The sequence below is a fragment of the Leuresthes tenuis genome, unplaced genomic scaffold (assembly GCF_036924035.1).
Source record: "Leuresthes tenuis unplaced genomic scaffold, fLeuTen1.0.hap1 SCAF_15, whole genome shotgun sequence".
Classification (NCBI taxonomy): Eukaryota; Metazoa; Chordata; class Actinopteri; order Atheriniformes; family Atherinopsidae; genus Leuresthes; species Leuresthes tenuis.
In genome coordinates, this window is record NW_027325369.1 from 20911790 (window position 1) to 20939449 (window position 27660).

The 27660-nt window shown below is 42.1% G+C and overlaps 4 protein-coding genes and 3 non-coding genes across 7 annotated transcripts; all 7 read right to left on the minus strand.

Moving 5' to 3' along the window:
- Nucleotides 1-1429: 1429 nt before the first annotated feature.
- rpl13a (ribosomal protein L13a) lies at nt 1430-3263 on the minus strand. Its single transcript, XM_072365218.1, has 6 exons — nt 3175-3263; nt 2850-2915; nt 2542-2643; nt 2147-2232; nt 1897-1956; nt 1430-1685 (listed from the first exon to the last, which is right to left on the minus strand). The coding sequence occupies exons 3-6, from the start codon at nt 2612-2614 to the stop codon at nt 1476-1478; spliced, it is 429 nt and encodes a 142-aa protein (XP_072221319.1). The 5' UTR covers nt 2615-2643; nt 2850-2915; nt 3175-3263; the 3' UTR covers nt 1430-1475.
- LOC140270971 (small nucleolar RNA SNORD50) lies at nt 2331-2406 on the minus strand. Its single transcript, XR_011907787.1, has one exon. It is a non-coding gene; the product is annotated as a small nucleolar RNA SNORD50 (small nucleolar RNA).
- On the minus strand, nt 2718-2798 carry LOC140270969 (small nucleolar RNA Z195/SNORD33/SNORD32 family). The gene has a single exon (XR_011907785.1). It is a non-coding gene; the product is annotated as a small nucleolar RNA Z195/SNORD33/SNORD32 family (small nucleolar RNA).
- LOC140270967 (small nucleolar RNA Z195/SNORD33/SNORD32 family) lies at nt 2998-3080 on the minus strand. Its single transcript, XR_011907783.1, has one exon. It is a non-coding gene; the product is annotated as a small nucleolar RNA Z195/SNORD33/SNORD32 family (small nucleolar RNA).
- A 2214-nt stretch (nt 3264-5477) lies between the features above and the next one.
- atp5if1b (ATP synthase inhibitory factor subunit 1b) lies at nt 5478-6819 on the minus strand. Its single transcript, XM_072365616.1, has 3 exons — nt 6668-6819; nt 5906-6018; nt 5478-5772 (listed from the first exon to the last, which is right to left on the minus strand). Exons 1-3 carry the CDS (start codon nt 6734-6736, stop codon nt 5631-5633), a joined length of 324 nt encoding a protein of 107 aa, XP_072221717.1. The 5' UTR covers nt 6737-6819; the 3' UTR covers nt 5478-5630.
- Nucleotides 6820-7569: 750 nt separating this feature from the next.
- On the minus strand, nt 7570-12127 carry zmpste24 (zinc metallopeptidase, STE24 homolog). Its single transcript, XM_072365045.1, has 9 exons — nt 11731-12127; nt 10912-11058; nt 10575-10778; nt 10304-10456; nt 10004-10145; nt 9732-9898; nt 9348-9452; nt 9034-9177; nt 7570-8952 (listed from the first exon to the last, which is right to left on the minus strand). The coding sequence occupies exons 1-9, from the start codon at nt 11836-11838 to the stop codon at nt 8728-8730; spliced, it is 1395 nt and encodes a 464-aa protein (XP_072221146.1). The 5' UTR covers nt 11839-12127; the 3' UTR covers nt 7570-8727.
- Nucleotides 12128-13283: 1156 nt separating this feature from the next.
- On the minus strand, nt 13284-27250 carry rlf (RLF zinc finger). The gene is made up of 8 exons (XM_072364840.1): nt 26988-27250; nt 24363-24517; nt 21785-21866; nt 20286-20421; nt 19970-20172; nt 19076-19212; nt 18749-18890; nt 13284-18504 (listed from the first exon to the last, which is right to left on the minus strand). Exons 1-8 carry the CDS (start codon nt 27216-27218, stop codon nt 13843-13845), a joined length of 5748 nt encoding a protein of 1915 aa, XP_072220941.1. The 5' UTR covers nt 27219-27250; the 3' UTR covers nt 13284-13842.
- Nucleotides 27251-27660: the final 410 nt, after the last annotated feature.

The window sequence follows — 27660 nt, forward strand, 5'->3', positions numbered from 1 at the left end:
CACTTCACCAAATGTCATCCTTAAGTCTCAGTGTGGTCAAATGTGCCGATTCTCAGCCCAGACATTTCCACAAATCCAAAACCAAGACAAATCTGTTACTCTATTACTGAGTCACTTTGGTGGGACCACAGCCAAGTATGAAGAACTTGTCACAAGCCTCAATAAGCTCACTAATTTAAGTGATTTAAAGGTGATATAGACTCAGCAGCTGCAACAGACTGTCCCATCTGGGGCGAAGCAATCTAATCATCTGCGGGCAAAAACTTTTTCATTTCTGAATCATTAAAAGGAGGACATGTTTTAAAAAGTATTGCTGGTGAGAGCAAATTAACTGGCTGTTAATAACCTCAAAGTCTGTCCTAGTTTAATAAGAGGAGCCAAAGAAAACCAAACAAAAGAGCCCTGAAAGCCATCCACTCACTCCCGGGAGATTCGGCTGCATAAGTAAAAAAGTTCTACTTGATTTAGAGCTGCCCAGAATAAATGATCCAGCAGAAAAACCAATAACCAGGACCCGTGAAGTACAATTACTTCCAAAATAGACTTTGCAGAACTGTATTTACTGAAAACTGTCCTTTAGAACAAAATCACAGCAGTTAATTAAAAATCAAACGCATAGACTTTTATCACAACAGCATTCAGCTTCGTTTTAACTCTAGCCTTTACTATTATATGAGCCTCAAACTGAATCAGAGAACACATGTTGATTTAAAACATACCGCAATCCTTCAACATATGCCTTTGAAGCATCGCAACACGTTTCCATTAGTTAAACATCGAAGCTGCTCTCTTTACTTACTACAGTCGACAGTCTGCTGAAAGTTCTCATTCAGTGCAAGGCTGCCCTCTGCTGGTGGATAAAAAAAATTACAAGTTAAACATAGCACCTCTTCCATAGCACAAAGGGGAAAAAATGCCTTAGTGCTGCATTTTATAATAAAAACCATCTACATTCTTTACCATACACTAAAACTTTTAATATAAAACTATTTTATCACACTAACAGGATATAACCTGCAAGTATGTAAACAATCACCTGAAGCAAAATATTCTGCTTCACTTTCCTTTGGCCATGCCTCAGGATGAAGCTGCCATCTTACTTCAGTGCATCAGGTTTACTTGAAGAATTCCCAAGTTTGGAATGGAGGCAAGTAAAGACTAAGCGGTTTCATAAAATCGTATCCAAGTAGCATAATCATGTTTTTTTTTTTTATAAACATACCAGTGGCCACATTTGAGCAATGGTATGCATGAGTAGTGGGGAAGCACGACAATTCAATGTGAAAAAAGAGCATTAATCATTTCTGCTATTAAATCTAAATCCAATCAGGCATATGAATAGATGTTAATACAGCAGCATCATTACAATTAATTTACCTTTTGAGTTTAGATCCAGAGCAATTTATGGTGACAAACAATAAAATAACACTTTCTATAAACATTTATTTATTTTTTATTGGCCAGAAGAAACCAGCTTAGACAAGTACACCATATTGTTTCAGAACGTCTGTGTATTTGGAGATCTTGGCCACAACGTTCTTTTCTGCCTGCTTGGTTAGCTTGGTCAGTGTCTTTTTCTTCTGATAGCGGAGCTTTGCCTTCTCCTTTCTCTTCTCTTCCAGAGTGGCTGTGATAGCCTGGTACTTCCAGCCAACCTCGTGTGCCAGACGCCCAAGGAGAGCGAACTGAGGAAGAAGAAAAAACGTTTCAGATTTAACGTTATTAGGTTCATTAAAAATTATCATTTATTTATTCAACATCTGTTTGGTTTGTCATATCCATAAATTAACATTTTCAGGATTAAGATTTTTTTTTAAACAACTCTTATCTCAAGAATATCTAGTTTTCACTCAACATGACTAATCTATTTCAGTCCTTAAAGCATTTGTAGCTCACCTTGCGGCTGGGCTTCAGACGCACAATCTTAAGAGCAGCTGGGACAACCATGCGCTTCCTCTGCAAATTAAAAAGTTGTTTTTTTTTTAAAAAACATGAGGAAAACTACACATATTTGCACGTATAGATAACATGTCTCAGACGTAATTTACTTTCAGAATCTCAATTCAAACAAGAAGGGTAAGTTAGATGACATCACAGACAGCAGGTATGTACAAGTCTTATAGAGCAAGACAAAATGTCAGCACACCTTGTCATAGGGTGGGGGGATGCCATCGAACACCTTCAGCCTCTCCAAAGCAGCCTGGCCTCTCTTGGTTTTGTGAGGCAGCATACCTGGTGGCAAAAGTCATCCAAGTTTAGCACAATACCAAAAAAGCAACCACTACATCCGTATTAAACACCTGTAACTGCACAAAAGTAGGTCCTTGCTAAACTCAGCAATCAGATCCGAAATGTTGTGGATCATCAATGGATGTCAGTTTCGGGATAAAGAGATCATCATTGTTAAGCAAGGACCAACATAATGCTATGCAAAAGTCAACTCAGAAACCTGGATGATTGCATCTACATTTTAACGAATATTATAGAATGTGTCACTGTTTCTCACAATTTTTTGTGTCTTCATTGGTGCCAAATTCTCACCTCTGACCGTCCTCCAGAAGATCCTGCTGGGAGCTCTGAAGTGGTACGGTCCGCGAGAGGGGTTGGTGTTCATCCTCTTACGCAGGAAAGCCAGGTACTTCACTATAACATGAAACCCCCAGTAAGTTGAAGGCAAACTAAACATACTTAAGACAAGAAAGTGGCACTTGTATGCCGATGTCTCAGATGGTAGTGCATGTAAGATATTATCATGGTCAGTTAAACTCGAACTACAGTTATAAAACATCACTGACAAGCATACCCCTCCCAAGAAAATAAATTCAATCCAGATTTGGACACCAACTTACGCTTGTTACGGTAGAAGTTGCCAGAAATGTTGATGCCTTCACATCTCACCACGACCACTTTGTGTCCTGAAGATAAAACGGATGAGCTGAGGGTTAAGAAAAGGAAAAATCTACACTAAAAACGATCACTAGCAATGATCATCTGCCTCCTATCTCAGATGGTAGTGCATGTAAGTTTTATCAGGGTCGTTAGACTCTAACAAGGGGGATAATGAAATCATCACTGATAGATTGAGGCAACACGAAGTTTAGCACCAAATGTGCTTTTCATTATTTAAATATTGTTCATAAGACCACAAAAAGACCAAATGATTTTAAGCCTTACCCAGAAGAACTTGCTTAGCCACAATGGCCGCCAAGCGGCCAAGTAGATGGCCCCTGCCATCAAGCAGCAGAACCTGTAGGATTTTATGAGAGAACCATGTCACGGATTTGGTTTTACAAGGACATTTTTAACCATTTACGGCAACATTTAAGGCGGAGCCTTCCTTTTGGTCAAATTTTCGACATTATGCAAAGGTACTTAACTTCTATGAGCGAAAAACTAGTAACATGCAGATTACAAACGCTTCTTAGAAAAAAAATTGAAAAATATACTTTTTCTACGTAAGTTTTAAAACTAGCACATGGACACTAGTACCGGACGAGATAACGTTAGCTTAGCATCACCATGAGAGGTATACCGACACGTAAACTCGTATTCTAATAGAAGAAATCACATGCTCAGATGTTAACAAACGACATCCTCGTATGAGTACAAGAAAGCCAGTAAATTATATGAAATGAGCCAGTCCCGCTCCAAGTTGCATAAAACCAGTACAGAAGTCCAGTTTAGCAAGCTAACAGCATTCACTCGTTGGGGAAGCTGCCATGATGAAGGCATGTTCACTCAGCTACGGCTAGTCCCCGCAAATGTTTTAAAATAAAGCATTACAGACAGAATCGGGAAAAACAATAATCACACCAACGACTTCCACAATTAACACTCCGTGTTTAACTGAAACAGCTAGAACTATATTGACACTTAAAAAGTAATAAGACACATATTATCCCCGCAGCAGTTACTCGCCTTATTGAACCGGTCCGCCATGATGAGCGAAAAGAAAGACGAACGGGGTTGCTCGTGGTAAAAGGCAGGGGTGGGCGGAAGTGATGACATTTCTATTTCTTTCTCGTTGGATTTTAAACAAGTTTCTAGCGCCCCCTTAGGCGAAGGACGTTAGTTCATTGGATCTATTGTTGACAGTTTTAATTCAGTTTTCTTTATTCACTTGTAAAATATTAATTATTTATGCAAATTTATTGAGTCTGACCTCTGTGCCTCAAGACAAACCAGAAGCCGAGTTTCATGTCAGTTGAGACGTGTTTTTTTTATGTCTAAGTGTATAAACCAGTAAAGAAAAACATCAATTTCATAGGGCAGCTCACGATCACATTATTAATTCAAAATCAGCTTTATCTAAATCTACATGAACTGAGTGATGTGCTTTAATATTCCATGTGTCAGGTGTATTTTGAAACATTTCATGTAATATTTCCTCATTTAACTTTGTAACATAACTTATGCAATGATTTCCTTTACAAAAATCATGCCTGGTTACTTATGATCATGACCATTTATTACTACTTTTTGACCATATCTCTGCTATTGAAATAATCCAAGTCTTTGGATTGTAATATTTGCCCAATAGACTTTTACAGAATGATAAATGCTCCACATCTCTGCTTCCTAAAGACTCAGCCTCTGTGATGTTTTGATATCCAATCATTTTGCTCAGGCAACATATGTACATAATCTTTCCTTGGGCTACATGGGTAGAGGGTGGACATGGGCATACAATTAACATCTTATGTGATTTGCAACAGTGTTAAATATAGAGAAATTACATGGGTGAGCCCAGGTTTGCACCTCATGTTGGTCCTAGCCCGGTCATTTATAGGAAATGAACACATAGGCTCAATAAAGGTCAACACAACTAGGACGCATTTGGATTTAATAACTGGGTTATATATGGGTACACACTGTCATACCCAAAGTGTGTTCATGTTATGGATTCTAGGTGGCATACAAATACTGTAGGTAATCATTGGAGAATGGGAAACACAGATGGGGCCCACCTGGTCAGATGGACAAAGCCCTCTCACTTGTTCTCAATGAAAGCAGTGTATTGGATGTGTGTTTTTAACTGTCTATTAGCATTAAACAATTTCCCCAGTTCTTTTGCTTACCCCTTTCCAACCTCTTTAAAAATTGGTGCTGACATTACATTCAAAATGAGCATAAAACAAACATTTTTCAGTTTTAATACAAGGATTAATATGATAAATTGTCATTTTACAATAGTCTAATATTTTGGGTATTTGGGATATTAAACATTCACATAGAACAATATAAAGCAGGCAATCCTTACATTTGAAAAGTGCTAATTAATCAAGTTTTTGCGGCACCTGGAACTACTCGCGCTATCTATGTTACCCTTTATAAGCTGATATTGCTGTATGAATCTATATTTAGATGTCACCACTGTGGCAATCTGCACGCCACATACAACCAGGCACTAGAGGACAGGGGGAATAGGTTCAAATACTTTGTCACTGTACATTTGTCACAGCATGCCATGGAAACAATTGTGATTTGGTGAACAGTTTTAATAACTTTCAAGCATTTACAGATCTCCTACACATTCCTGACCAGCCTGGTAACACAGTGCATGCAGCAATTGGAGTGATTAAAGGCGTCTGGGACGGTGAGCAAAATAAACTATTTTCGGAGGGCTTTCCTCAGTCGTCATGCTTCAGCTTCCTGATCTTTCCCTTGTGGCGGTCAATCTCACGCTGGAGGCGTTCAATCTCCTTTTTGTGGTGATCAATTTCCTCTTGGTGGTGCTGCTTCAGTGCATCCAGCTGCTCCTTCTCTTTGCGCCTTGTGTACAGGTGGATAGTCAGGATCACATACAAACAAGATAAGGAAGAGGATGGGGGGAGGGGATCAAACAAAATTAGACAGCTGATACTCAAACCACTATTTGGTTGGTGTGGAATCAAATATTACATACTTGAAATACATCTCCTCCTCCGCAGCCTGTTTCTTCCCCATGGCTCCACCTGCCTCTCTGATGGAGCCTCCACCTCCACCACCTTTCCCTGCACCTTTACCGAGTTCACCCAACTGAGACAGGGCGGGGGAGCAGACCAAGGAAAAAAATTACTTTGTGACTTAAATCAGAGAAAAACGTAGAAGAGCTCAGGCTGTTGGGGCTTTGTGTCGGAGACTAGTGTTGACAAGGGCTTCAAATGACACAATTTCAAAGTTAGGTTTCCAAAGTTTAGTTTTCATTAGCTGTTACTTTAAAGTAAAGCCAATTGAACTCTGAAAACCAGCTGAAGGTCAAGATTAAGTTTATGACACAGTAGGACAAAGGGATTCTTTATTTTCCATGTGATAATTGAGGTATGTGGAAAAGACTAGAAACTATTTTATGAGTTAACAATGCAACCACAACCTCAATGGACAAAACAATTCACAGGACTAACGTATTCTTTGAATATAGTTTACCAGGTGATAGTTAAGCCCAAACTTTTAATGGTCATATTCAATCCATCAGCAAGATAATTCCTTAACTAACTACTCACTTTAAATACTATATACTTTGCCTTACCTATACGTCATATCACCACAATTTAAAACTACACAATCTCTGTTTTAAAGAGTTTCCGTTAACGAAATTATGAGGCGAAATGATGCAAACTGGATCCCCACACAAAGATCGGTTGCATCATATTTTAACGGAGCAACGTGTCTCCAGGAAGTATGTTACCTGATCGGATGACATTCTCAGCTGCGAGGTGATAAAACTCCTGATGTTAGGCCTCAAAAACCTCGCCATGTTTGATTCTCATATATGAAAACAACACTGACACTGACGCTTGTCCTTGTCCGCAGAATCACACCACAGGACCGCACCATGATCAGGACGACGGGGGTTGACACATCCGTCATACTCGTTTAATGACAGAAATCCTACAAATATGAATTCCTGCACTGGCAAATTATTTAAACAATAAGATAAATTTCATTTTCACGTATGTTATCTGCACCGAAACGAACAGGCATAAAAATTCAAATGTTCCTCTCCGTAATGGTACGGTCCCAAATATGTACCTCGTGAAACAGCACCTTACGTTTATTGTACGTGGCTCCTGACCTCACGTTCATATCAGTGAGTTCACTTTTAATATCTAAATTCTTGCCATTTTAAAGTTTAATCATCACATTTCACACACTAAAACGCATGTCAAAGCATTATTTACCGTTATGAATTCAAACATGTTAAAAAATAAAAAATACATTTTTTGTACCGTTTTTCTATTTAAAGAGAAAAAAAAACAATTAGATACCAAGTTTTTCCTCCTCCTTGTTTTTGCTTTGATGTGAAACAACTTCATACATGTATGTTTACAAGTAATTCTAATTTTTAGCAGAGGAAATGGTGAATTCACACAACCTATATTTAAGCAACCACAACAAGGAAGCCATAGATAGAAATGCATAAGTCTACTGTTACCAACTACTGCAGGGTTTGTACTAGAGCACATGCAATTTATTACTGGAAATTGTCATGCAAGACCTAAACTAAGACTGCCGTCGTCACTCATTGTCACGCAGTGTCAGTCTTGTTCAGTTTTAAACTGCAAACCCAAATTAAACAAGAAACCAGAATGAGATGCTTCGTAGGATTTTATTCAATGCAGCAAAGAAAGTATACAACCCCCTCTCTGAATAGACCAAACTCTGGCTCACGTGGTGAAGAGAACCTTGTAGATTCTCCCTCCAAAGTCCCCTATAAATATTTTGCTTGCCAGGCAACACTGGTCCAATAATCGAAGAAACTAACCATCATGCCAACTTAAAAATTTCATTTCAAACCACATCCAACGTTTTCACAATTCACGTCGTACATCCTAACTCTAATCATCAAAGTTACATATATACAGGTAAGCTTGGACCCTTGACGGCAAGCCAGAGGTTAAGAAAAAGTAAAAGAACATTTCCTCACTTCATGTAGAAAAAAAAGAAAAAAAAAAGTCAAGTTTAATTCAACTTCAAATGAAAGTTTCTGCACCGCTCTGTTCACTGTCAGAACAAAAAGAGACAATTAGAGGCACTCGTTTTGTTAAGGTGACCAAGCATTTACACAGCTCCGCTGACAAAATGTACAATTTGAGCAAATGATGACTTTAACAAAAATTCTCTTCAGCAGTCGCACTTGAGGGACAACAAAATCTGGCCCGGGTATCTATAAAAAGCATCGTCCAAAGTACATGTGACGTTGGGTTTGTTTTTCTAATAATACTAAACCAAAGAGTGAAAACACGCTGTAAAAATTATTCTTCTATATTGTCAGTAGTTGGATGTCATGGCAGCGTCACAACAGTAAGGTCTACCATCCAGAAAAGGTTTTTTTTCATAGAACTTTAGGAAAGAAAATTAAATTAAATTAATTCTAAAAACTAATTTAACAGGCCAATCGGTAAAATCAGATTCGCGCAGTGACAACCTTTTTCTAAAAAGCACAAATTGTCCAGATGTTTGCTCACAGAAAGTGCATAATAGGCGTCTCTAGAAAAAAAAAGTGAGAGTGAAGGCTGACAAGTTATCGGCTGCCTTGTGCTGATATGTTTTGGTTTGGTTTAAAACAAAGTTTCAAAGGGAACAAAAAGTGAAATTATGGCAAGTGAAGAAAAGCTTAAAATAGGAGAATACTAGATGATGGGGGACAGATGGGAAGAGAATGATCAGGTTGCGTCACAGGGCCAGGAGAGGTCTGCGGAGGCCCCTGGGAGGAGGCGGCGCTCGCTGCTCCCCCTTCCCGCCCCGTCAGTCTTGCTTGACACTGCCCAGCGCCCTGAGGCGCTCAAGGAGAGGAGGATGGGAATAGTGCCACATGGAGAATAACCAGTCTGCAACGGGGAAGCCCAGGTTGTCCTTGTTGAGCTTGATGAGGGCAGAGTAGAGCTCTGATGCTTTGCCCATGTTACGTGCAAAGGCGTCTGCCTGGAACTCAAACCTGCGACTCAGGACTGTCAGACAGAAAGACAGGAGCTGCAAAGAGAGAGGCAAACATTTAAATGGCCCAAAACAGTGGAACTTAATAACTTAATGCTTATACAATCTAATTTTCACCTCATTGTAAGGAGAAAAGATGAACTGGAAGATAATCATCAAGCCTATTAATGTGGGCTGGCTGTCAGTAAATCCAAAAGCTACAAACAGCTCCTTGCGTCCAATCAGAACAGCAAACAGGAAGAAACACAGGAAGGAATTCATCTGCAGAGATAAAAGTTAACTGAACATTAGGATCAGAGTGTCTGCAATACCATTTACTAGAGCTTTTTTTTTTTTTTTTTTTTTTTTTTAAGGGGGTATCTTTTATGTAAAAGAGTTAAAAATTATATATATATATATATGGAGAGCCAATTGTGATGAAAATGCATCACCTGACTGATGACAATATTCTTGACAGTGTGACCGAGCTTCCAGTGGCCGAGCTCATGACCCAAAACAGCAAGGATCTCTGGGTCGTTGCATCCTTGTTTCTTGTTCTGTGGACATTTGAAGACAATAATGTTGTTGGATAAACAGTGCAATGATTCATGTAAAGTTGCACTACAGCAGCTGGAACACGGATGGTTTCCTGTGCCACTGAAACAGGATACTTGAGGTTTCTCTATTCCCTCACTGGGAGGTGCTACTACTATCATGGCAATTCTTTCATTTTAAAGTTTGATTCTCATAGTCACAGGCATTTCTTAAGAGCCTTATAGAGCCCTTGCTTATTTAAGTGGCACAAGGATTTTCTAAAGTCCAAGAAAGCCTGTAACCTTGGGCTTGGCTTTTGACTCGCCGGATGTCTCATCACTCTCAGGCTGCGGCTCTCCAGCCTTGTTGAGAGGGGAGTAGTCTTCCAGAAGAGTGTCAAACAGCACAATTCGTTTGTTCTTGAAGAAGCCATAGAAGTAAGCATTGCTGTGTGATGAACGCTTGGAACCTGGAAGCATGGAAACATTAAAAATAAATAATAATAAAAATCCAAAGATGGAAGTTTCTCCAACCAAACATGAATGAAAAAAAAAACATACATTCAGGGACTTACCTTCTACTACATAAATTTTTGTGAGAGGGAAGGTGATACTTTTGGCCATGGTCTCAATTGCTGTCTTTAACTCTCCATCTGGCAATGGGGTAAACTTGTCAAATAGGGGAGCAATGTAATCAGCATAGATGGTTACAAGGACCTTAGAACACAGGACAAGAGAGGATGCTTTGTGATTAATTGGTAGTGCAGAACAAACAGCGATTAACTCAGTAAATTATGCACTTCTCTTGAGCTTCTAATTATCCACACAAAGGTCTTAATTTTCTAAGTTTCAGAGGAACGTGAAAGAGTGCTAACCAGAGAAACAGCCAGTGTAAAAAGCCAAGCATAGATGAAGAAGTAGTCTCCACCAATCTTTATGATGTACAGGAGAAGTGAGGTCACAGGCAGCAGGATACACTGGGTCACAAAAAACTTCTTCACGGCATCCTTGATGAAGAACCCCAACGTCTAAGAGGAAGACCAGACAGACCATCAAAAAAGATAAATGTTTTAAATCTACAGAGGGAGCGGCTGTGGTTTCTGAGTCCATATCTGTGTGAGAGTGAGGGCTTTTCAGCCAGCGCACCTGCTGATTAAAGCCATGCTTTTCCTCAATGACAAATGTGTTGTACAAACTCCAGGGAAGTCCAGTGAAGGCACTGAACAGGGTGGCGAGAGTCAGAAACACCAGGGACTGGGTGATCTCGTACTCTGGACTGAATCCGAAACGAGCCGTAACAGAACCAGCTACGCCCCACAGAAAAGGGATTCCACCCAGCAGCAGGATCAGCTGAAAGGTTTTAAAATGAGGCATCATCACAAAGCATGACACAAACTAGGATCAGCCTAATATTTGAAGAATTTGTGAATCAGACAAATCGTCTTTTTTTTTCTTCTGTCTCTTAATTTATTGTCTGTCTTACCGTCCCTTCACTCTCAGAATAAAGTCCAGACCAAAAGCTGAAATTGCTTTTATCCAGCTGATAAACGCGGGACTTCTCAAAGGTTTCAGAATCCATGATCTTGCCAAGCTCCTGCGGCACATGTGTTGTTGATCTATATATCCTCCTCTGCATGGCAGAAAAAAGATGAGCACAATGTTAAAAGACGATTTACTGATAAAAGAGGTAGGAAAATGAAGCTAAGACTCAACTTAGCACATACACCCAAACACGCTGCTTCACTGTGACTTTACTAAACTTTGTTTACAAAAAAAAAAAAAAGAGTTGTGCAACTGGGGTGAAAAATTTTCATTTGAATTTCTGCATTTAATATAATGTATAATTAGTTAAACATAAATTATTTAAGCAACGTGTATAAATGGTCATTAATCTGCTAAAGAAGTTGAATGGCGATATTAGTTTTGTAGTCACTTTTGTTTAAAACTTTAACGTGAAGGTGTCAAAAATTAAAAATTAAAGAGTGAAGCTTGCTTTATTCAGAATTCTGATTTATATTATAGAAAGAAGCGGATAGATAAGAGGATAATGCCCATCTGGCATGTTTTTTTTGTTTGTTTGTTTTTTTAAATGCAGGAAATTTGCCATAAATACATTTATCTTCATGTGATATTTACCAATTTTGCCTATGGTGTCTCTACGTGTGGACACTAGTCGTAAGTGGTTCAAAGGGCATTAAAAGAATAACACGTTCAATTTTAAGGATCGTTTCCTTCCGTGCTTGATTTCGTTTAATTTCGGTCATAAACCAGTGGAGCTGCTACTGACATACGGTTTACTTACCTGTCTATAAGACAGATATGCTTCCCAAAGATACACTGTCCATGAGAATCCCAAGACAGCGTAAAATATCTGTTTCTCTACCGGGAGGTCAAATATAGTTTCAACCATCTTTGCTTTGGATTTTTCGGAGCAATGCTCACTAGCTCGGCCGTTACTAACAGCCTGACTGGTACTTTTGCTAACTGCTACTTAGCTTCCGCTTTACACACAGTCACTTCAAACGTGAGCACTGTCTACACGTTAAATCTACAAATACTGACTAAAAATGAAATCTTGGCATCCAGTTTCCATTCCTACGTCAAAGGCTTTTACATCTTATATCATTCCATTCATGTAAGACGCGAACAAGCTGGTCGGGTCAAGCGTGTCCACGAATTCCGCTCCCACTGAAACATCTAATTAAGGTCTGTAATGACTTTGGTTCCGCGGTAGAATCATTGTAGTTTTTTGTCGAACCCCTACAGTAAACGTAAATGTAACCCAAAAAAAACAAACAAGCAAAAAAATTTTTTTACAACCATCTACAAAACAACTTCACTAAAAATTGTTTAGCAAAATAGCGTTCCTTGTTTGAATGTTTCTTGTTCGCTGTGTGGAGGCGGCCACGTATCCCCCAATTAGCCACCGTGAAAAGGCCGCCAGTTAATATAAAATTTTAAAAACAGGAAATGGCCTGCAAAATATTTGCAACGGTGGAAAGTTTTTGCAGATTTATTTTTCGTTTGTCTTGAAACTTAACTACGTATTGAAAGGTATATAAATTAAAGAAGAAGAAAAAAAACCTGAAGTTAGCCTTACTCTGTACTGACACCTAATTTTTTACAAACTTTATATGATAACATTAGCGCCACTAACATTAGAGCCACATAAATACGTATTTTATCCCCTCTAAAATATTAAATTTAATCGCTGCTAATGTGTGTCGTCATTTTGCAGTGATTTTAATATCAATTTGTTTTGCTTTCTCTTTGAAGCCATTTGGTGCATGTTTTGGATAGACATTTATCTGTTTAATAGCATATTTTTGGTAAGTGTTAATGTCCTTGTACTTGTTTTTGAGTCGACTTATTTTGTGCATCAAACCTGATCTATTCAATGTTTTTACCCGCTTTGCCTCCAGCCATGAGGCACAGAAGATGCACCACAGTACCTTATTCCGATATTAGACTTTAGTGATGTGTATTTGAAAACCATTATTATTATTACAATTATTTATCTTTTTTATTTTTATAAGTTAAAATAAAATCAATGGGCACAAAAATAACTGCTGCAAAGGAAACTGGGAATTTAGACTGCTGGGGGAGCTGGCCACTTCGCTGCGATGGTAATCCAGACTTTACAGGATGAAAAAGTCCACAGTGCGAAGACTTCTTTCCAGATTAAAGGCTGGTATCCAAGACAAACAGAAATGTAAAAAAGATCCACGCACCTCAGGAATACTAATGTCATGGTCATTAGAATAACAAGAAAAAATAAAAGAGGCCACTTAAGTGTCCTTATGAGATCTGGCTAACAAAAAGCAGACTATTACACGGCTGAGTAAAGGCTCTGAATTCATTTCCACATTTATTTTATTAGAAAGTGTTACATACATGTCTGCCAATGTCTGTCCACTGCATCCAAACACTGATTTTATATAAACTGAGGTGGAAAATAACAACATATTCCTCAAGAACTTTGTAGTATGGAAATATTTTTAGTCACAATTTCACAAAAGTGAAAAGGCCTTTCAATACGCTACTGACCAGTTCTAACAATCTGGAAAGCTGTACATTTATCTTGAGGAACTACAGTATATACACACTGGTGATCATGATTTAATATATCGGATGACATTTCATGCGACTGTTGTCGTTATCAATGTCTAAAATACAGTCGAACTGGATCTGATGTGTACTGTTGAGGCTCGTTTTCTTTTCTTCTACTAAATTTCTACAAAACTTAAGTTTGGCGACTTAAAAAAAACGAAACGGCAACACATGACATCCTCAGTTCTGGAAGAAACAAAAATACTGATACATAGCTTGAGAAAATGCGAATGGAATTCGCAATAATCACCATGTTAAAAAAAGAAAAGAAAAGAAAAGAAAAAAAAAAAGGTGCTTAGTTAAACTAACTTCCAAGAAGCAGTTTGCTGTTGTTGGTGTCTGATGGGAAGAGTTCAGGCAAGGTGGTGGTGCATACAGGTCTCCCCAGGACCACCACAGGTCTGAGGTACTGAAGCTGCTTGATGGCCAGGTCCCCACACCCAGCCAGGGCTTTGTCCAGTATGGACTTCAAGTTTTGTACTGATGTGAAGTCTCCACTCATTGCGTGGGGCTTCACCAGTGAGGAATGAGTGCGTCTGCTGCGGGTGTGAGAGATTCCCAGCTGGTTGTTCTCTTTAACAGAGCAGCTGCGTTTGAAAGTGTCCCGTCGTTTCACTGGTGCATTTTTGTCTTTTGGAGACGTTTCCTGTATGAACTTCAGGAAAGAAGACTCGAAGCCCATAGGCTTGTAGGCGGCGATGTCAAAAGGGCGCGGAGAAGGGCTTCTAGGCTGAGTGTCTTTTAAGTTTGAAGGCTGATCAGACAGTTCATTTTTGCGTTTGAGTGGCTGACGAACAGGAGGCGAGGGCACCGCCGCTGACCCGTTCATCATTTTACCACCATCTTTGTTGCTCGATGGGTCTTGGAAGCCCTCCTCGTTAGTCAAGCGCAGCGAGCATGGTGGCGAGAGGTCAACGGTCAATGGACGAAGGAGCGGCTTGATCTTGTCCAGCGTTAATCTCTCCTCTTGTTTTGGCGCGCTCTGCGGTGCTGCGGGCGAGTCCTCGGTGTGCCCATCTGTGCTCGCTTCCCCATAAAGCACCTCATCTGCTCCAACAAGGACCCCGCTTCTCTCAACAGGTGGGAGCTCCTTCTCTTCCTCACCCGGGAGTTCCGGTGGATCGTGATCAACCTCCTCCACCGTCTCAGCTTTAACAAGGTGCAGGTTCGCGGATGGAGGCTGTTCCCCCACATTTTCCGACTCTTCTTCATCCTCCACTTTGTGCGTCCCGTTAGCAACGCAAGCTCCCGTCACAGCTGGCCTAGCGGACTTTTTTTGAATCAGCTCCTCGAGCTGCTCGGCGTTAAAAACGAGCTTATCCTCGTTATTAACCAGATCTTCTCGCCGCATGCGGTGCACTCTCAGGTAGTGCCGGTTCAAGCTGTGCAGGTAGGTGACCACAGAGTCGCAGTCCTGCACCATGCACGGGTAGGCAACGCGCAAACAGCGATCTTGACACATCTGTAGTGCTTCTTCGTGAGATCTAAAGACAAAACGACTGAAAGAATTTCTTTTCGACTTGATTTTCTCGCCCGACACTTCGTTCTGTTCAAGACCTTCGTCGCCCTTCTCCTCCGACTGGGACTCCACTTCAGGCTTTGGACTCAACCTCTCCTCCTGTGTGGCGGGTGAACCCGGTTCTTCTTCTTCTTTCTGAGGATTCTGCGGCGTCACTATGAGCTTCTTTTGGCATCCAGTAATGGACTTCTTGTGAGTGCTCTGTAGTCGTACCACCAGTGAATCGTAGTACTCGCAGTGACTATAAAGTGTATGTTTCTTAAGTGCATCGTTATGGCTGAACACCTTCGAGCAGCCGTCAAATGTGCACCTGATCAGCTGTGGTGGCTGTGAGTGGTAATCGCGAGTGTGCCGCACGAGGCTGCTTTTAAGGTGGTAGGAAGCGTTACAGTTAGCAAAGTGACATTTGAATTGCGGCTGAGGCTCATCCGAATTTGGCGGAGGCCTTTTCTTGGCCGGCTCTTTTCGGACTTCCGGACTTTGGTGCACATCACCGTCTTTTTCCAACAGGAGCTGAGAACGATTGTAGTGGTGCACCAACTGCAGGTGGCGTACGAGGCCTCCCTGGGTGGAAAAAGCTGAGTCACAGTTTTTGGCCACGCAATGAAAGGGTTTGCTGAATTTGTCCAGAATATAGCACAGGTTACTTTTGGCGACCAAGCGTCTCGTCCTGACCTGCTGCGTGGTTTTATCCTCACTTTCTTCTTTCTGCTCAGTTGCTTCCCCTCCTCTCTCTGCTTCATCCTCAGCCTCCTCCTCAGATGGGGAATGATTGTCAAAATTTTGTCCATTTTCGCCGATTGCGGTCGAGTTCCTCGTCCCGTGGTAGCGCTGCAGCTTGGGGCTCTCCTTCTTCCTCACTTTTGGACCGTGGGTCACCGATGGTGGAGAGGTTTGCTTGGTTGGAGAAGGCTCTTTGTTTTCCTCACACCTTACGGACCCGCAGCTTATTTTGTCTACTAAAGCCTCACTCATGTTATGGGCATTGATATAGTGGGCCCTCAACACGTGTTTTTCTCTGTGGCTTTTGGAACAAAGCTGGCACGTGTACGGCTTAAATGAGGTGGTTTTCAGAGAGGTCATCCTTCTGGCCTGTTCAATAGACCACCCGTGTTTGGTGTTATAGTGGCGCAGTAAGCTGTAACTCTGAGCAGTCCTAAAGTCGCACCCCTTCGTCTCACAGACATATGGTTTAGCGGCGGCCAACGACTCGGTACCGCTTTCCTCATCGGTTACCACTGCCGTTTCAGTTTTGACTTTTACCTTCTCCTCCGTCAGATTTGGTCGATTCCTAATCAATACAACGGGAGGCTTTGCCATAATTGCCTGATGAAGAGACACTTGCGACGCGTTCGAGTCTGGGCAGGACAGCGCGGGATCACTTGGCAAAGTGTGAGCTGATGGGGCGTTCAGGCTCAGTTTGCTCAGCCCAATAAGAATGTCTTTAAGAGCATCATTTTTCGTGTTAAGGCTTATCGAGCTCGTTTCATCGTTTTTGGAATGAGGGAACACCTTTTTTTCCTGGCATGACTCCACGGGTTGAAATGGAGTCGAGAGCTCATTTCTTTCCTTTTCCTCGCCGTCGGGCTCTTTTTTGACCTTTACCGCTTTAAAAATGGAACCCTCCTCTTTGTCGTGTTTGTGTTCCTTGTTCTCCAGTTTAAGGTGTTCTGGGTGAGCACATTTCAGATGTCTCTGGACATCCCGGGCTCTGGAAAACGTCATTCCACACTTCTCAAAGCCGCAGGTGAACTTACTTCCATCAAAGCACACCGCCACTAATGTCATTGTGGCCTTCTGCTCCTTGGTGTCAGAATCTTGCGAAGAGGAGGCACAACTAATCGATGGACACTTTTGGACATCTCCATTTACAGCCTCCGTGTCATTACCTGACTTGTTAAGGCGCACTGGCGCATCAGTAATAGTCCTAAAGAGCTTCCGCTTTGCCTTCCTCTGAGCCTCAAAGTCCTCTTCGGTGAAGGTAATGTTGTGGGTGGATAAATGCTTTATAAACTCCTTTTTGGATAAGTAGTATTTTTGACATTCGTTGCTCGAGCAGGTGAAGGCTGCATCTCTGAAATGCTGTGCTTCGTGGTGATAGACCTGACCCAGGTCAGAGCAGGTCACGTAGCAGCCTTTGAGCTCACACTGGTAGTTGAGCTGGAAGCCATGGGTCTGCTTGTGCGTGACGAGTTCGTTAGACGAACTAAACTGAGCGCCGCAACCTATAACCGCGCACATGTACGGCCGGTTGCCATAGTGAACTCTTCTGTGTTTGCGGTGATGGTAAGCGGAGACAAAATGGCGCCTGCAAAACACGCACTTCTCTCGCTTGTCTCTCATCTGATGAAAATATTTCACGTTCTCATCGCCTCTGTGTTCGGACTTTAAGTGGACGTACAAGTACTTGGAATGTTTAAACACCCGAGTGCACCCAGTACCAGGACAGGGATACTCATCGCGGTTCTGCAGTTTGAAGTGTTGGCCAATGTAATCGAACGTTATGTGCTCGTCGTCGTCCGCTTGCTTCTCTTTTACAGATTTGGCTTGCTGCACGATGTGGTGCAGCACATCGGGATCGTGTGTGGATTTGTAATAGAGCATTAAGGAAGGGTCGATGGGAATCTCGCCAGGCTCAATGTCATCGTCGTCCTCCGGCTGTTTCTGCACATCTTCGCTCTTCGCGGTGTTTTGGGAGTGAGGCGTTTCGCCGTCAATGTGCTTTTTCACGTGGCAAACAAGGTCCTTTCTGTTATCAAACGTTTCCAAGCAAACGGGGCAGGGATGATTGTCGTCCTCGGCGTGTCTTTTGGAGTGGTGAACGATCTGCACGTCAGAGACTGACCTCTTACAGATCTGACAGCAGAGCTTTTGCCGCTTTGTCTCGGGTTCTCCTTTGATTTCTGTGTGGTTACTAGATGGTTTTTTATCCTGACACTCATGACCATCAAGACCTCCGTTTATCCTGGTTTGGTGCCCAGATTCTACTTTCATCGTAACTTCCTGCAGCTCATGTTGTTTAATCTTCTCTTTTTTGTCTCCAACCTCCTCCTCTTCCTCTTCCCCGTCTGACTCGGGCCTCAAGCCCAGAAGGGAAACGCATTGGTACTTGAGGGTTTTCCAGTCCCAGAATTCGGGGTCAAAAGGCCAGTACGCTTTGAGCACCAGGAACAACTCGCAGCGTAGTGAGTTGGGAATAACCTCGTTTTCCTGGTCATACTTCTGGTCAGGACGCAAGTACAGCTCCTCAAGACAACTGAAGGCTTCTTGGCTGGGGCCAAGGAGGAACTCTGTGAGCTGACAGGCACGCAGCACTTCAAGATCGTTTGGAAGAAGGCAGGACACTGTTTTACAGACGGATGTTCTCGTTTCGGAGTCATCCTGCTTTGGAAGTTGTAGGGCTTTGACACACAGTTCTACTGAAGCAGGAATCCCTTGTTCCTCAGCCTATAAAGAGAGTGATAAATTACCATTAAATAGTAAGAGTGAAATTACTCCCCTTAAATTTACACTTAGCTACATATATGCATCGAGGTTGGCCAGACTAAATATGTCTGTTTTCTCAGGCTCTATGCAAATCAGGTCTAGGCCTCCTTCAGTACAGAAGGAGATGGTAATGCAAAAATGCCAGCAGGTGAACAACTTCTACCCTTTAATATCAGAAGCGGACAGCACCGCCGGTTACACTCACCTCTGTCTGAATCACACGAACGAGGTAAAGCAAGTGTTGAACCGTTTTGGCAATGGCACCAAGCTGAAGGCATCGTTCCAAAAGAGACACCACTGAAGGGTCAAGCCTCCTCTGAAGCTTACTCCACAACAGAGTCAACTCCCTTTTGGTAAAAAAAACAAACAAAAAACTCAAATTCACACACATGCAAAAATGACAAAGAGCAGTACAGCATTGTAGGAGCGTAAAAAACCCAAAGACCTGTGATTCCAACATCTAGTCAGACTGGTGACAACTGATTGAAATCAGTCCGCTACATGCAGTCCAAGCCATTCAGAGGCCACTCACCAGGAGCAGTAAAGACTCTGCTGCTGTAGCTGCTGTGTCAGGAAGGTTGTGCACAGAATGAAGGCCGTATTCTCCTCTCCCTCGGTCTCTAAAGTACACGTGATCTCCAGAACATCCTTACAGTCCAATCTGGATATCTGTCAGGATACAGTTAGAATATAATATTAACATCACAGGGGGGGGGGTGACAGGAGAAATTGCATGTCTAGACATTTCGAAGTTGACTAAAGGAAACCGAACATCAAGTAATCATTTCCTCTTCTGATTCGATAGAAACCACAAGACGCCACAAAACAAGAACACAAAGATCCAGCGTTGAGAAATATAAAAATAGGCATGTCTTTGTAGGTCAAGATTATTCAGTGCTGCTGGAATAAACAGTGCAAAAAACTTCCCTGCATTGCAAAAGGGGAAAAGAAAACCCAGAAATTCAAATACATGACAAAAAACCAAACCGGGTACTTGTTTTTTTAATTTTTTTTATAGCCTGGAGTCACAGAGTTAGACCAATCAGCACCTAAAAGTCTTTACAGGCGTCTTTACAGTAATTTACACATTTACTTGATGACTGTGACTGCAAACATTCCAGACAGAAATAATTCAGGATAAAAACATCACTATGATGGAGTACTTCTGTGTTAATTAAAAGCCTTTTTTTTTTTATAAGTAGAAGACAAAGCCCTCTACTGTGACTGGCTTGTTTTTCCGAATGCATTACACTAGATTTAAAACTTCACGTTTCACCTTAGAAAAAGAGATTCAACCAGTTGGTTTAGTACATAAGAAAGAAGCCAAACGTGTATGAATGTGCTTTACAGAGGACGCCGACAACTGAAAGATGAGATTTGAGTATTTGCATCTTAGCTTTAAAAAAAAAAAAAAGTATTTTCATACCTCCATTATGGCTTCCTCATTGGGCAGCAGGTGACAGAGCAGGGAGACGTACGTTTGACGAAATGTAGCTTGGTTGGGAATGAAGCTGCATTCAGTGCAAGCTTTGGCCAACACCACAGCTTTGGCCACTTCGCCCATTTTCTCCAGATGCTTCACCCGCATCTCCATGAAGCCCTCGCCTTCCAGGCTTATGTACGCATCAACTACAGACAGAATAAAAAAAAAAAAAAAATCAAAAATCAAAAAATGTTAGAAATAATGGCCATGAGGTCAGCATCCAGCTCAGTGAACCTAGACGAATGAAGCAGCTCCTTACCTTCCTCTGGGTTGGTGGGCTGACCCGTGAGAAGTGCGGTAAGGACCGGGTTGCTCCACGCCCCGCCTTCTCCTGTGATCTGGAGTAAGGCCTGGAGGTCTGTGCTTCCATACTGTAACAAGGTATCATGGGCAATCTGCAGAAGACACCAGGACACATGAAAGCAGGGTGAATAGCGCAAACCACTGCAGTGAGTTTGCCACCACAGAGGGCCATTAGTCCATCTTAGAACATAAGTGACCTCGATTCAATAATTCATCTCCTCTACACACAGCAAAACATGTCTTTTAACCACCTTTATTTGTGTCTCCAAAGGAAATTTAATGACAGCTCAGCACAAGCTGCTGCTCTCAAACTACTTTTACTTTGCAGACAAAAATGGAGGATTTTCTAAGTGAAATTATGGCAAACAATGAACAGAATTAATGGCTTTTAGAACACACTGCGCTTAGTGTCTTGTAGTAACTCTAGTAACCTCACTGCAAGTCCTGCGAACTCCTCAAAGCATCCCAGTTTGCTTGGACGCATTTGGTGTGCCGCCAATTCCCCGCTGCACATTTGCCACAAGATACTAAGGCTAAAGCTACACGAGCTATCCCATAAGATTAAAGGGTTATCTGAGGAAAAACTCACCTTAAATCTTTAAATATTTTGAATTTTGGTGTGTTAAATCTCAAGACCGGCCTTTCAGACAGATGTTCATAGATTTATTGCCTGCGACAACGATGTTGCTGGTAATAAACCTCGTGGAGCAACAGCAACTGTAGTGGAACTGCTACAAAGGAAGTTCGGAGGACTTTGATCTCTGTCGGCGGAACAAAGTCTCACGTGATCCAACTGCAAGATGGTCTCCATTTTAATACCGAAGTACACAAGAGGAAACCATCAGAGCGTACGAGGTCAGAAATGCTGACGGTCTGACATGGGACTGCCGCTTCCATCAGTCGGAGGCATCTACTTCCATCAGACAGGCTTTAAGTGCCATACGACACGGAGAATCGGCACGGTTTTCGACAGCTGCCACACCACAGATGGCGCTGCTTTTGCTACGATACCGTGAGAGTGTCGACACGCCTGACAAAACAGGAACCATCACAGAGGCCGTTTTATTTACTTTAGCGAGTGTCGTTATGCCTGAGGATAGATTTGTTAACCTGTCGGTCAGATACAGGGGGAGAGAAAAAAAAAAAAAAAAGGACGATCAGAATACTGAGGACTCGTGTAATAACATAACAATAAGGAATGAGCAATCCCGAGATGGGACTTCAACATGTTAATTGGGGCGATGGTTGGCGTCCTCGTGCAAGTGGTCTCTGGTTTACTGAGATAATTGCTGGCTGCTCAAGTCAGAAATGATCTCATCAATAATTTAGCTTTCTACTTCCTCCGACTCATGTCACGAGATGCTAACTACAATGGATCTGTAAGAAAAAAAAAAAAAAAGAACCCAAAAGAACCCCCCCCCCATCAGCGAACAATCATTTTAAAAGGTCATTTACCTGAACGGAGTGGTGGAACTGAACCCAGGCTTCATATGGGATTTCATTCTCAGGCACAGACAGCAATAGTTCAAAACAGCTCCTGCAGGGAGGAGAAACAGAAAGTATAATGAAATTTACTGAGCTCTGGTGAAGTGTTCTGGAGGTAGACCCTGCAAGAAATACATTTAAATAGTTAAGCAGTTGTGGGAGGATCCCACACGCAAGTAAAGAGACAGAGTGGTAATGACTCAGGAAATGACTCCCGTCACCTTTGACCAAACAAAATTCTGAAAAAAAGAAAAGAAAAAAAGAGAGAGAGAGAGAGAGAGAGAGAGACACTTTGCCGGTGCGATGAAGCGCGAGAACTCAGCGCTCGACACACAGAAATGTGAAACTCTCAGCGACCCCATTTAAGTCAAGCAAGTATGTTCAGTCAATGATTTCAGAGAAGTTCTCACTGACAGAACAAGCACTTTAACGTAACCGAGAGCCAAAAACACACAGCCTCGGTCCATCTTTAACCCTTTTCCATCAAAGTGGGTTCAGAACCAGGAAGACTGGTGTCTGCAGGGATCAACAACTCTTTGCCAGTCCAGCGCAAAGAACCTCTTATGTCGGGGGGTTGGGGCAGGACTGCAGAGACCAACCAAACCAGCTGAAACTTTGTGACCACCATGTTTAAAGATCCAGAGACAGTGTGGTGGACATGAGGTGGAAAGGCCACTGTCCTCGTCATGTTCTTGGGATGCGATAAAGAAGGCGTGTGTGTTGTTTTTAGGCGTGTATCTAATGTCCCAGTTATTCAGTCCAGTTCTAACCAGTTATGTCATCTTAAAGTCTTGGGACCCATTCAAGGACATACATTGCGTAGTATGAGCAGAGCAGACAAGGACAAAATAGGAACATAGATTATTTAGAAAAACACAGAATATGAGAACAATGTCTGAGAACAAAGTCAACTCCAACACCGCGCTGAGCGGCACTCACAAGCCCGGTTCTCAGCTAACTTTACAAAAAGTGTCTGCATCTTTTATTCGTCATATTTTAATACGGGCAGATGGCATTTACAGGTGGAAATGTGAAACGGCGCACATGAATACTGGTCAGCATCTGAAAAGGCTGGTCGGCACGGCAAAATATATCTGGTGACCCGCAACACCGAGGAGTGAACTCTGTGTTTGGGCCGCTTCCAGCTTTCTCTGTGGGAGATTCACATTTAAGGTAAATATAACTGGACTCACTGCACAGACGTCTTTCAGTTACCTGAATGGTGATATTGTTGTTACTGATGACTCAACAGTTGGAACTCTGGAGCATGTACAGAGCACCGAGGCCCATTTGCCCCACTGCATTATCCGGGTGTGTTAGTACAGTTTTGAGAAGCTCGATTTAATCAAATTTAGGTCAAACTAACAAGCTTACGTGCGTTTTAAAAGTCCGGTTCTGGTCAGATTAGCGCAATAAATATAATTTTTCCTGGTAGTCATGTAAAAGTGCTCACAAAGAGGGATCCTTAACAGCTGCACTGCTAGTGTGCACCGAAGGACCGTTAAAGTTTCTTTCAGAGAACTTTCATCCTCATGCATATCCATGGTATTCTTGAAGCAACCTCTTCCTATCCTGGAAGTGAAGGGAGGGCCTTTTCAATGATGCACACCTGCACAGTTCCTGCAGTGTTCCATTTGGTTTTTTTTCTTGCCTCGTCTTAGTTTGGCCTAAACTGACCCACCCGACCTGGGAAGAATCCATCGCTCAGAGAAATAAACGCTTGCACAACTCAGCAACCGCACGACACAACTTCACAACAAACCGACTGGAAAGCTGAAGAGAAAACTGACATGACAAGAACACTCGTTGCGATTTCACAATCTGAAACGGTGAGGCAAAGGAGAACGCCGCAGGATGTGCCTTTTGTCCAGTCAGGAGCCGGAAAGGTCGGCGGTGATCCGTCGCTGAGAACTACAACCGTGAATGAAATGATTTACAGCGGGGACACGCGTCTGTCAAACAGCTACACCAAAGAGCAGCAAAAGAAACAAAGACCGGGGATTCAAAATGGAAAACCAGCAAAGATGGACACAGACACATCGAGATAGCAGATTTCCAACAAAAGAGACGGGGTGACGCTCGATTTAAGCACCTGGCGAACAAACACCGGAGAAGAACCAAATAATAGCAACCGCAGACAAACAGATAACAGGGAGATGCTTGGCTTGGAAAGATAACTCGGTGCAATTCAGGGTTAGAGGATGAAAAAGTGAATGACTGGGCTCATTTGTGCTCTAACAATTAACATTCACTGGCATTCATTGAAATAGCTGAACCAGGACGTCAGGCAAACTACAAATTGCCAGCTTTTGTAGGCAGGCTATTGAGAAAGGAAGGGATTAAAGAAGCTGCCCTTATCACCTTAGATTAATACTGTGGGCAGTGAACGTGTGCACATAAAATACTACAAGTTCCCCTCATACCAAACTGGAATAAGTGAATGAACCAAAGACGACTGAACGGCTTTGGTGTCTTTAATAGACTCACATGAGTGTGAGTGTGTGTGTGTTACTGTGCGTGTTTCACTGAAATATTTGGAAGTACTTACAACGCAAGTCTCTTCAAAACAAGGGCCACTCTGTCGGACTCTGCGGTGAGGTGGGATCGGGCTGCGGCAAAGCAGTTTATAGACAGGCAGTAGACCTCCAGAAGAGGCAGACCGTGCTCGATGGAGTTCCTGCTCCCAGCATAGTGCATCAGTGCCTACACACACACACAAACACACACCCGGAACAAAGAGCATAAAGCAGTTATGAAAACAACCTGCAAACGTGTTTAAAATGGATCCAAAGGGGAGGGAGGACAAAGGGGAAGGGGGGGGTTGTTCCTCTGAGGGGACATGCCAGTCAACACCTGATTGATCCCAGCTGACTGTCTGGGGTGATGTGCTCCTGATTGGGTCTGAGGGGACTTCACAAAGCAGCATGAAAACCTTGAATCTGCTCAACAAAATCTGACCCTTAAATGTCTGTGAACACACAGTTTATATACGTTAATGTCATCATATCGAAGCTGAAATTTCACCCAAACATGTATGTATATGACGTTCATGTGAGCCAAACTATCCGTTCAATCACAAAAATAAATAATAATAAATAAAAATAAATCACGTGAACGACAATCAAAGTGATATCTAACTAAATAAAAGACAAACAGCTTAATTCTCTGATTGACTTTTCCCTTAAAACATTCAGCACAACGCTATTCCTAAAAAAATCTTGCGCAGAAAACGTGTAAAACACGTTTGTTACTTGGATGTAGGTGGCAGACGCACACATTAAACCATCACTGATACTTTTACACCAGCATCATCCCAGGAGTCTCATTTACCAGACAGCAAAAGCATCGCTGGTTGGTGCCCCTGTCCACAAAGGCACCGAATTAATTCCCCTCTGTCTAAATATATAGCCACCCCCCCCCTCAAAGGAAGCCAAGAATAAAGTCTTTACCCCAGAGACCTACATCAGTGTACTAATTACAACTGTACTACTTCCAACTGGAACTGAAAGTCAAACATAATTGTTTGAGACTTCACCATCACAAAAACCAACGAAGGAGCGAGCTTTTCTAGTTGCACGCTCCTCTGTCTCTTTATTATGAAGTATTCTCTGTTTTACAGGGCCAACTCTTCCTCCCCTGCTGCTCAAACCCAAAATTCCTACTTGAAACCAAACACTTGAAAAGAAAGGACCGGGGGACTCAAAAACTGCGGGTCGTCCATGATGCAGGGGAGTGCCGTGTTGGAAACAGACTTAAAATAACACAGCAGCCGGTGGTCCAACGGCCACCAGGACGAGCTGGCAAATTAATTACCCTCATGTAAATCCACTTTGCCCCTTAACCAAGTTTGACTGGAAGCTCCTCTTGCAAAAATGAAAGGGATAGCTACATAGAAGTTATTCAAAAGGGATTCTGGAGAGAGGAAACCAGAAGGATTCCCCCTAATATGGAATGTAACTTGATTTTGACTTAAATACGGCACCAAAGAACAAACTGGGCACCTGCATATGATACTTTTATGTCTTCTAATTTAGAAATCTTCAGCTGAAATAATGTTTGTGATGTGTTGTGGAAATGCTCTGCCGCAAATTAAACCGAACGTACAGCTGAAATACTGGCTGATTTAGCCACTTTTTCATGTAAAATGCCAACATTTCACAGTCTCCTGCCTATTTCACAGTCGAATTCGCTTCTTTGCAGTAGTAATTTTGATTCTTCGAGGTCTGGGTTATTTGTTAGACAAAAGATAGAAAGGGATGTGTCCCCTTTGTGCTTTGAAAGCATCTTCTGAATTTTCACAGACCAGTCAATCGAGGAAATAATCACCAGTTATGACATCTATTAGTTTACTTTTACTTTTAGTAGTTTGAGTTCAGTGTTTCAAACATACTCCAACTTTTCCATGGTTACGAATTTCAACACAGGACTATTGCTTGTAATGGAGAATTTGTAAAGTGTTGTAACAGTACTTCTACTTATGTAAAGCCTCCGAATACTTCTTCTACCACTGTGTTGAGTTGTTTTCAGTTTATACTTTTGAGATTAAACCACTTCCATTGTTGATAAGAGATAAATGTGACGTTGCAGATGCACAGCACTGCCGGTCAGTATGAAAATATGAAAATATAAAAATGACAAGGGTCCGACTCCAGCACAAATACAGACGCGCAATGTGTACGAGATAAGCGCATCTCATTAGGACGCCCAGCGTAAATTTAACGGAGAAATTTGGGAGTAAACATACCGCGACGCTGCCCCGCCCCACAAGCACGCAGTAATGCATGGTGTGCAAACTGTGACAATGTCATGTGCAAACAAACATCTGGTATATCGCCTTATCTGTATGTTCAGATTTCGCAATAATGCGCAGCTAAGGGGCGAACATCAGCGAAAGCAACTCAAACCAGCAAACAGGCAATAAATCAGTCATCTACCACTGTAACTGACCCAATGATGGGGGGGTGATTTTGTGAAATGATATGCACACACGTACACAAACAAAAAATACACGCCGCGCAATTGCTCTACGAACTAAAACTTAGCCCTGAAGCCACAGGGCCAACCGCAGCCGCAGGTTATCTCATCTTCCAGGCTGTGAAAAAAAAAAAAAACCCAGTCCTGGGTGAGCTAACGTGAAGCTAATGGTAGCTTCGATGTTGCATGTACACATTACCTGACAGAAGTTATCGCAGTATTCTGTGGAAGACGCTACGGATATTTCCTGCTGCCTGAGTACGTCTTCGAAAGCTCTCAGCGTGGCCAGCAAGGTTTCCATCGCGATCAGAGTGTCTTCGGCAGCGTCCAGGGCCCAGTCGTTCCATTCGTGCTCCGCTTCGACATTATTCTCCGCCATCTTCGCTCTCCGCCACGGCGCGTATGCAGTGCAGTCTAACGCCGCCTTCATGTGTTGTCGGAATTTTTAAGCCTGTCAACTGAACTTCACCTGAATGACCCGAAAACATAAAAGTGAGTGAGTGGAGGAGCCGAGGTGGAGCAATTGTAATGTTGTTAGCATATATGTATATAATTATATGTAAAATTTCACCTGCAAAAATTTTTTTTTTTAATTTAATTTTTACATCTACATAATATTTCATATCGAATGCACCCATTTGTTTGTAATGTTTACAATGGATATAAGTGTTTTTAAACAATATATATTTTTTCTGACTATTGTGCTCAACTGTAATTTAAATGTTTCGTGTGTGTGGACAAATTAGTGAACTTGACTTCAGCCCCAAAACATGGGTCCAGGAGCCCAGTGTAGTAAGTGACTACTTAAATATGTATCATGTCCATTAATCAAACATTTAAAAAAATACATATTTACTACACCTGATTACTCC

What these genes read in the sequence shown, in the direction of transcription:
- rlf (XM_072364840.1), bottom strand. Translation starts at nt 27,218, where the DNA reads ATGAAGGCGGCGTTAGACTGCACTGCATACGCGCCGTGGCGGAGAGCG. An exon ending in ATGAGGAAGCCATAATGGAG is followed by an intron (nt 19,213 to 19,969) that starts GTATGAAAATAC and finishes GTATCCTGACAG; the next exon opens with ATATCCAGATTGGACTGTAA. An exon ending in TTCGTGTGATTCAGACAGAG is followed by an intron (nt 18,505 to 18,748) that starts GTGAGTGTAACC and finishes CTCTCTTTATAG; the next exon opens with GCTGAGGAACAAGGGATTCC.
- atp5if1b (XM_072365616.1), bottom strand. Translation starts at nt 6,736, where the DNA reads ATGGCGAGGTTTTTGAGGCCTAACATCAGGAGTTTTATCACCTCGCAG. An exon ending in TGAGAATGTCATCCGATCAG is followed by an intron (nt 6,019 to 6,667) that starts GTAACATACTTC and finishes GCCCTGTCTCAG; the next exon opens with TTGGGTGAACTCGGTAAAGG. An exon ending in GAGGAGGAGATGTATTTCAA is followed by an intron (nt 5,773 to 5,905) that starts GTATGTAATATT and finishes CCTGTACACAAG; the next exon opens with GCGCAAAGAGAAGGAGCAGC.
- zmpste24 (XM_072365045.1), bottom strand. Translation starts at nt 11,838, where the DNA reads ATGGTTGAAACTATATTTGACCTCCCGGTAGAGAAACAGATATTTTAC. An exon ending in ATTCTGAGAGTGAAGGGACG is followed by an intron (nt 10,779 to 10,911) that starts GTAAGACAGACA and finishes AAAACCTTTCAG; the next exon opens with CTGATCCTGCTGCTGGGTGG. An exon ending in AGTCAAAAGCCAAGCCCAAG is followed by an intron (nt 9,453 to 9,731) that starts GTTACAGGCTTT and finishes AAATGTCCACAG; the next exon opens with AACAAGAAACAAGGATGCAA.
- rpl13a (XM_072365218.1), bottom strand. Translation starts at nt 2,614, where the DNA reads ATGAACACCAACCCCTCTCGCGGACCGTACCACTTCAGAGCTCCCAGC. An exon ending in TCCCCCCACCCTATGACAAG is followed by an intron (nt 1,957 to 2,146) that starts GTGTGCTGACAT and finishes TTTAATTTGCAG; the next exon opens with AGGAAGCGCATGGTTGTCCC. An exon ending in GTCTGAAGCCCAGCCGCAAG is followed by an intron (nt 1,686 to 1,896) that starts GTGAGCTACAAA and finishes CTTCTTCCTCAG; the next exon opens with TTCGCTCTCCTTGGGCGTCT.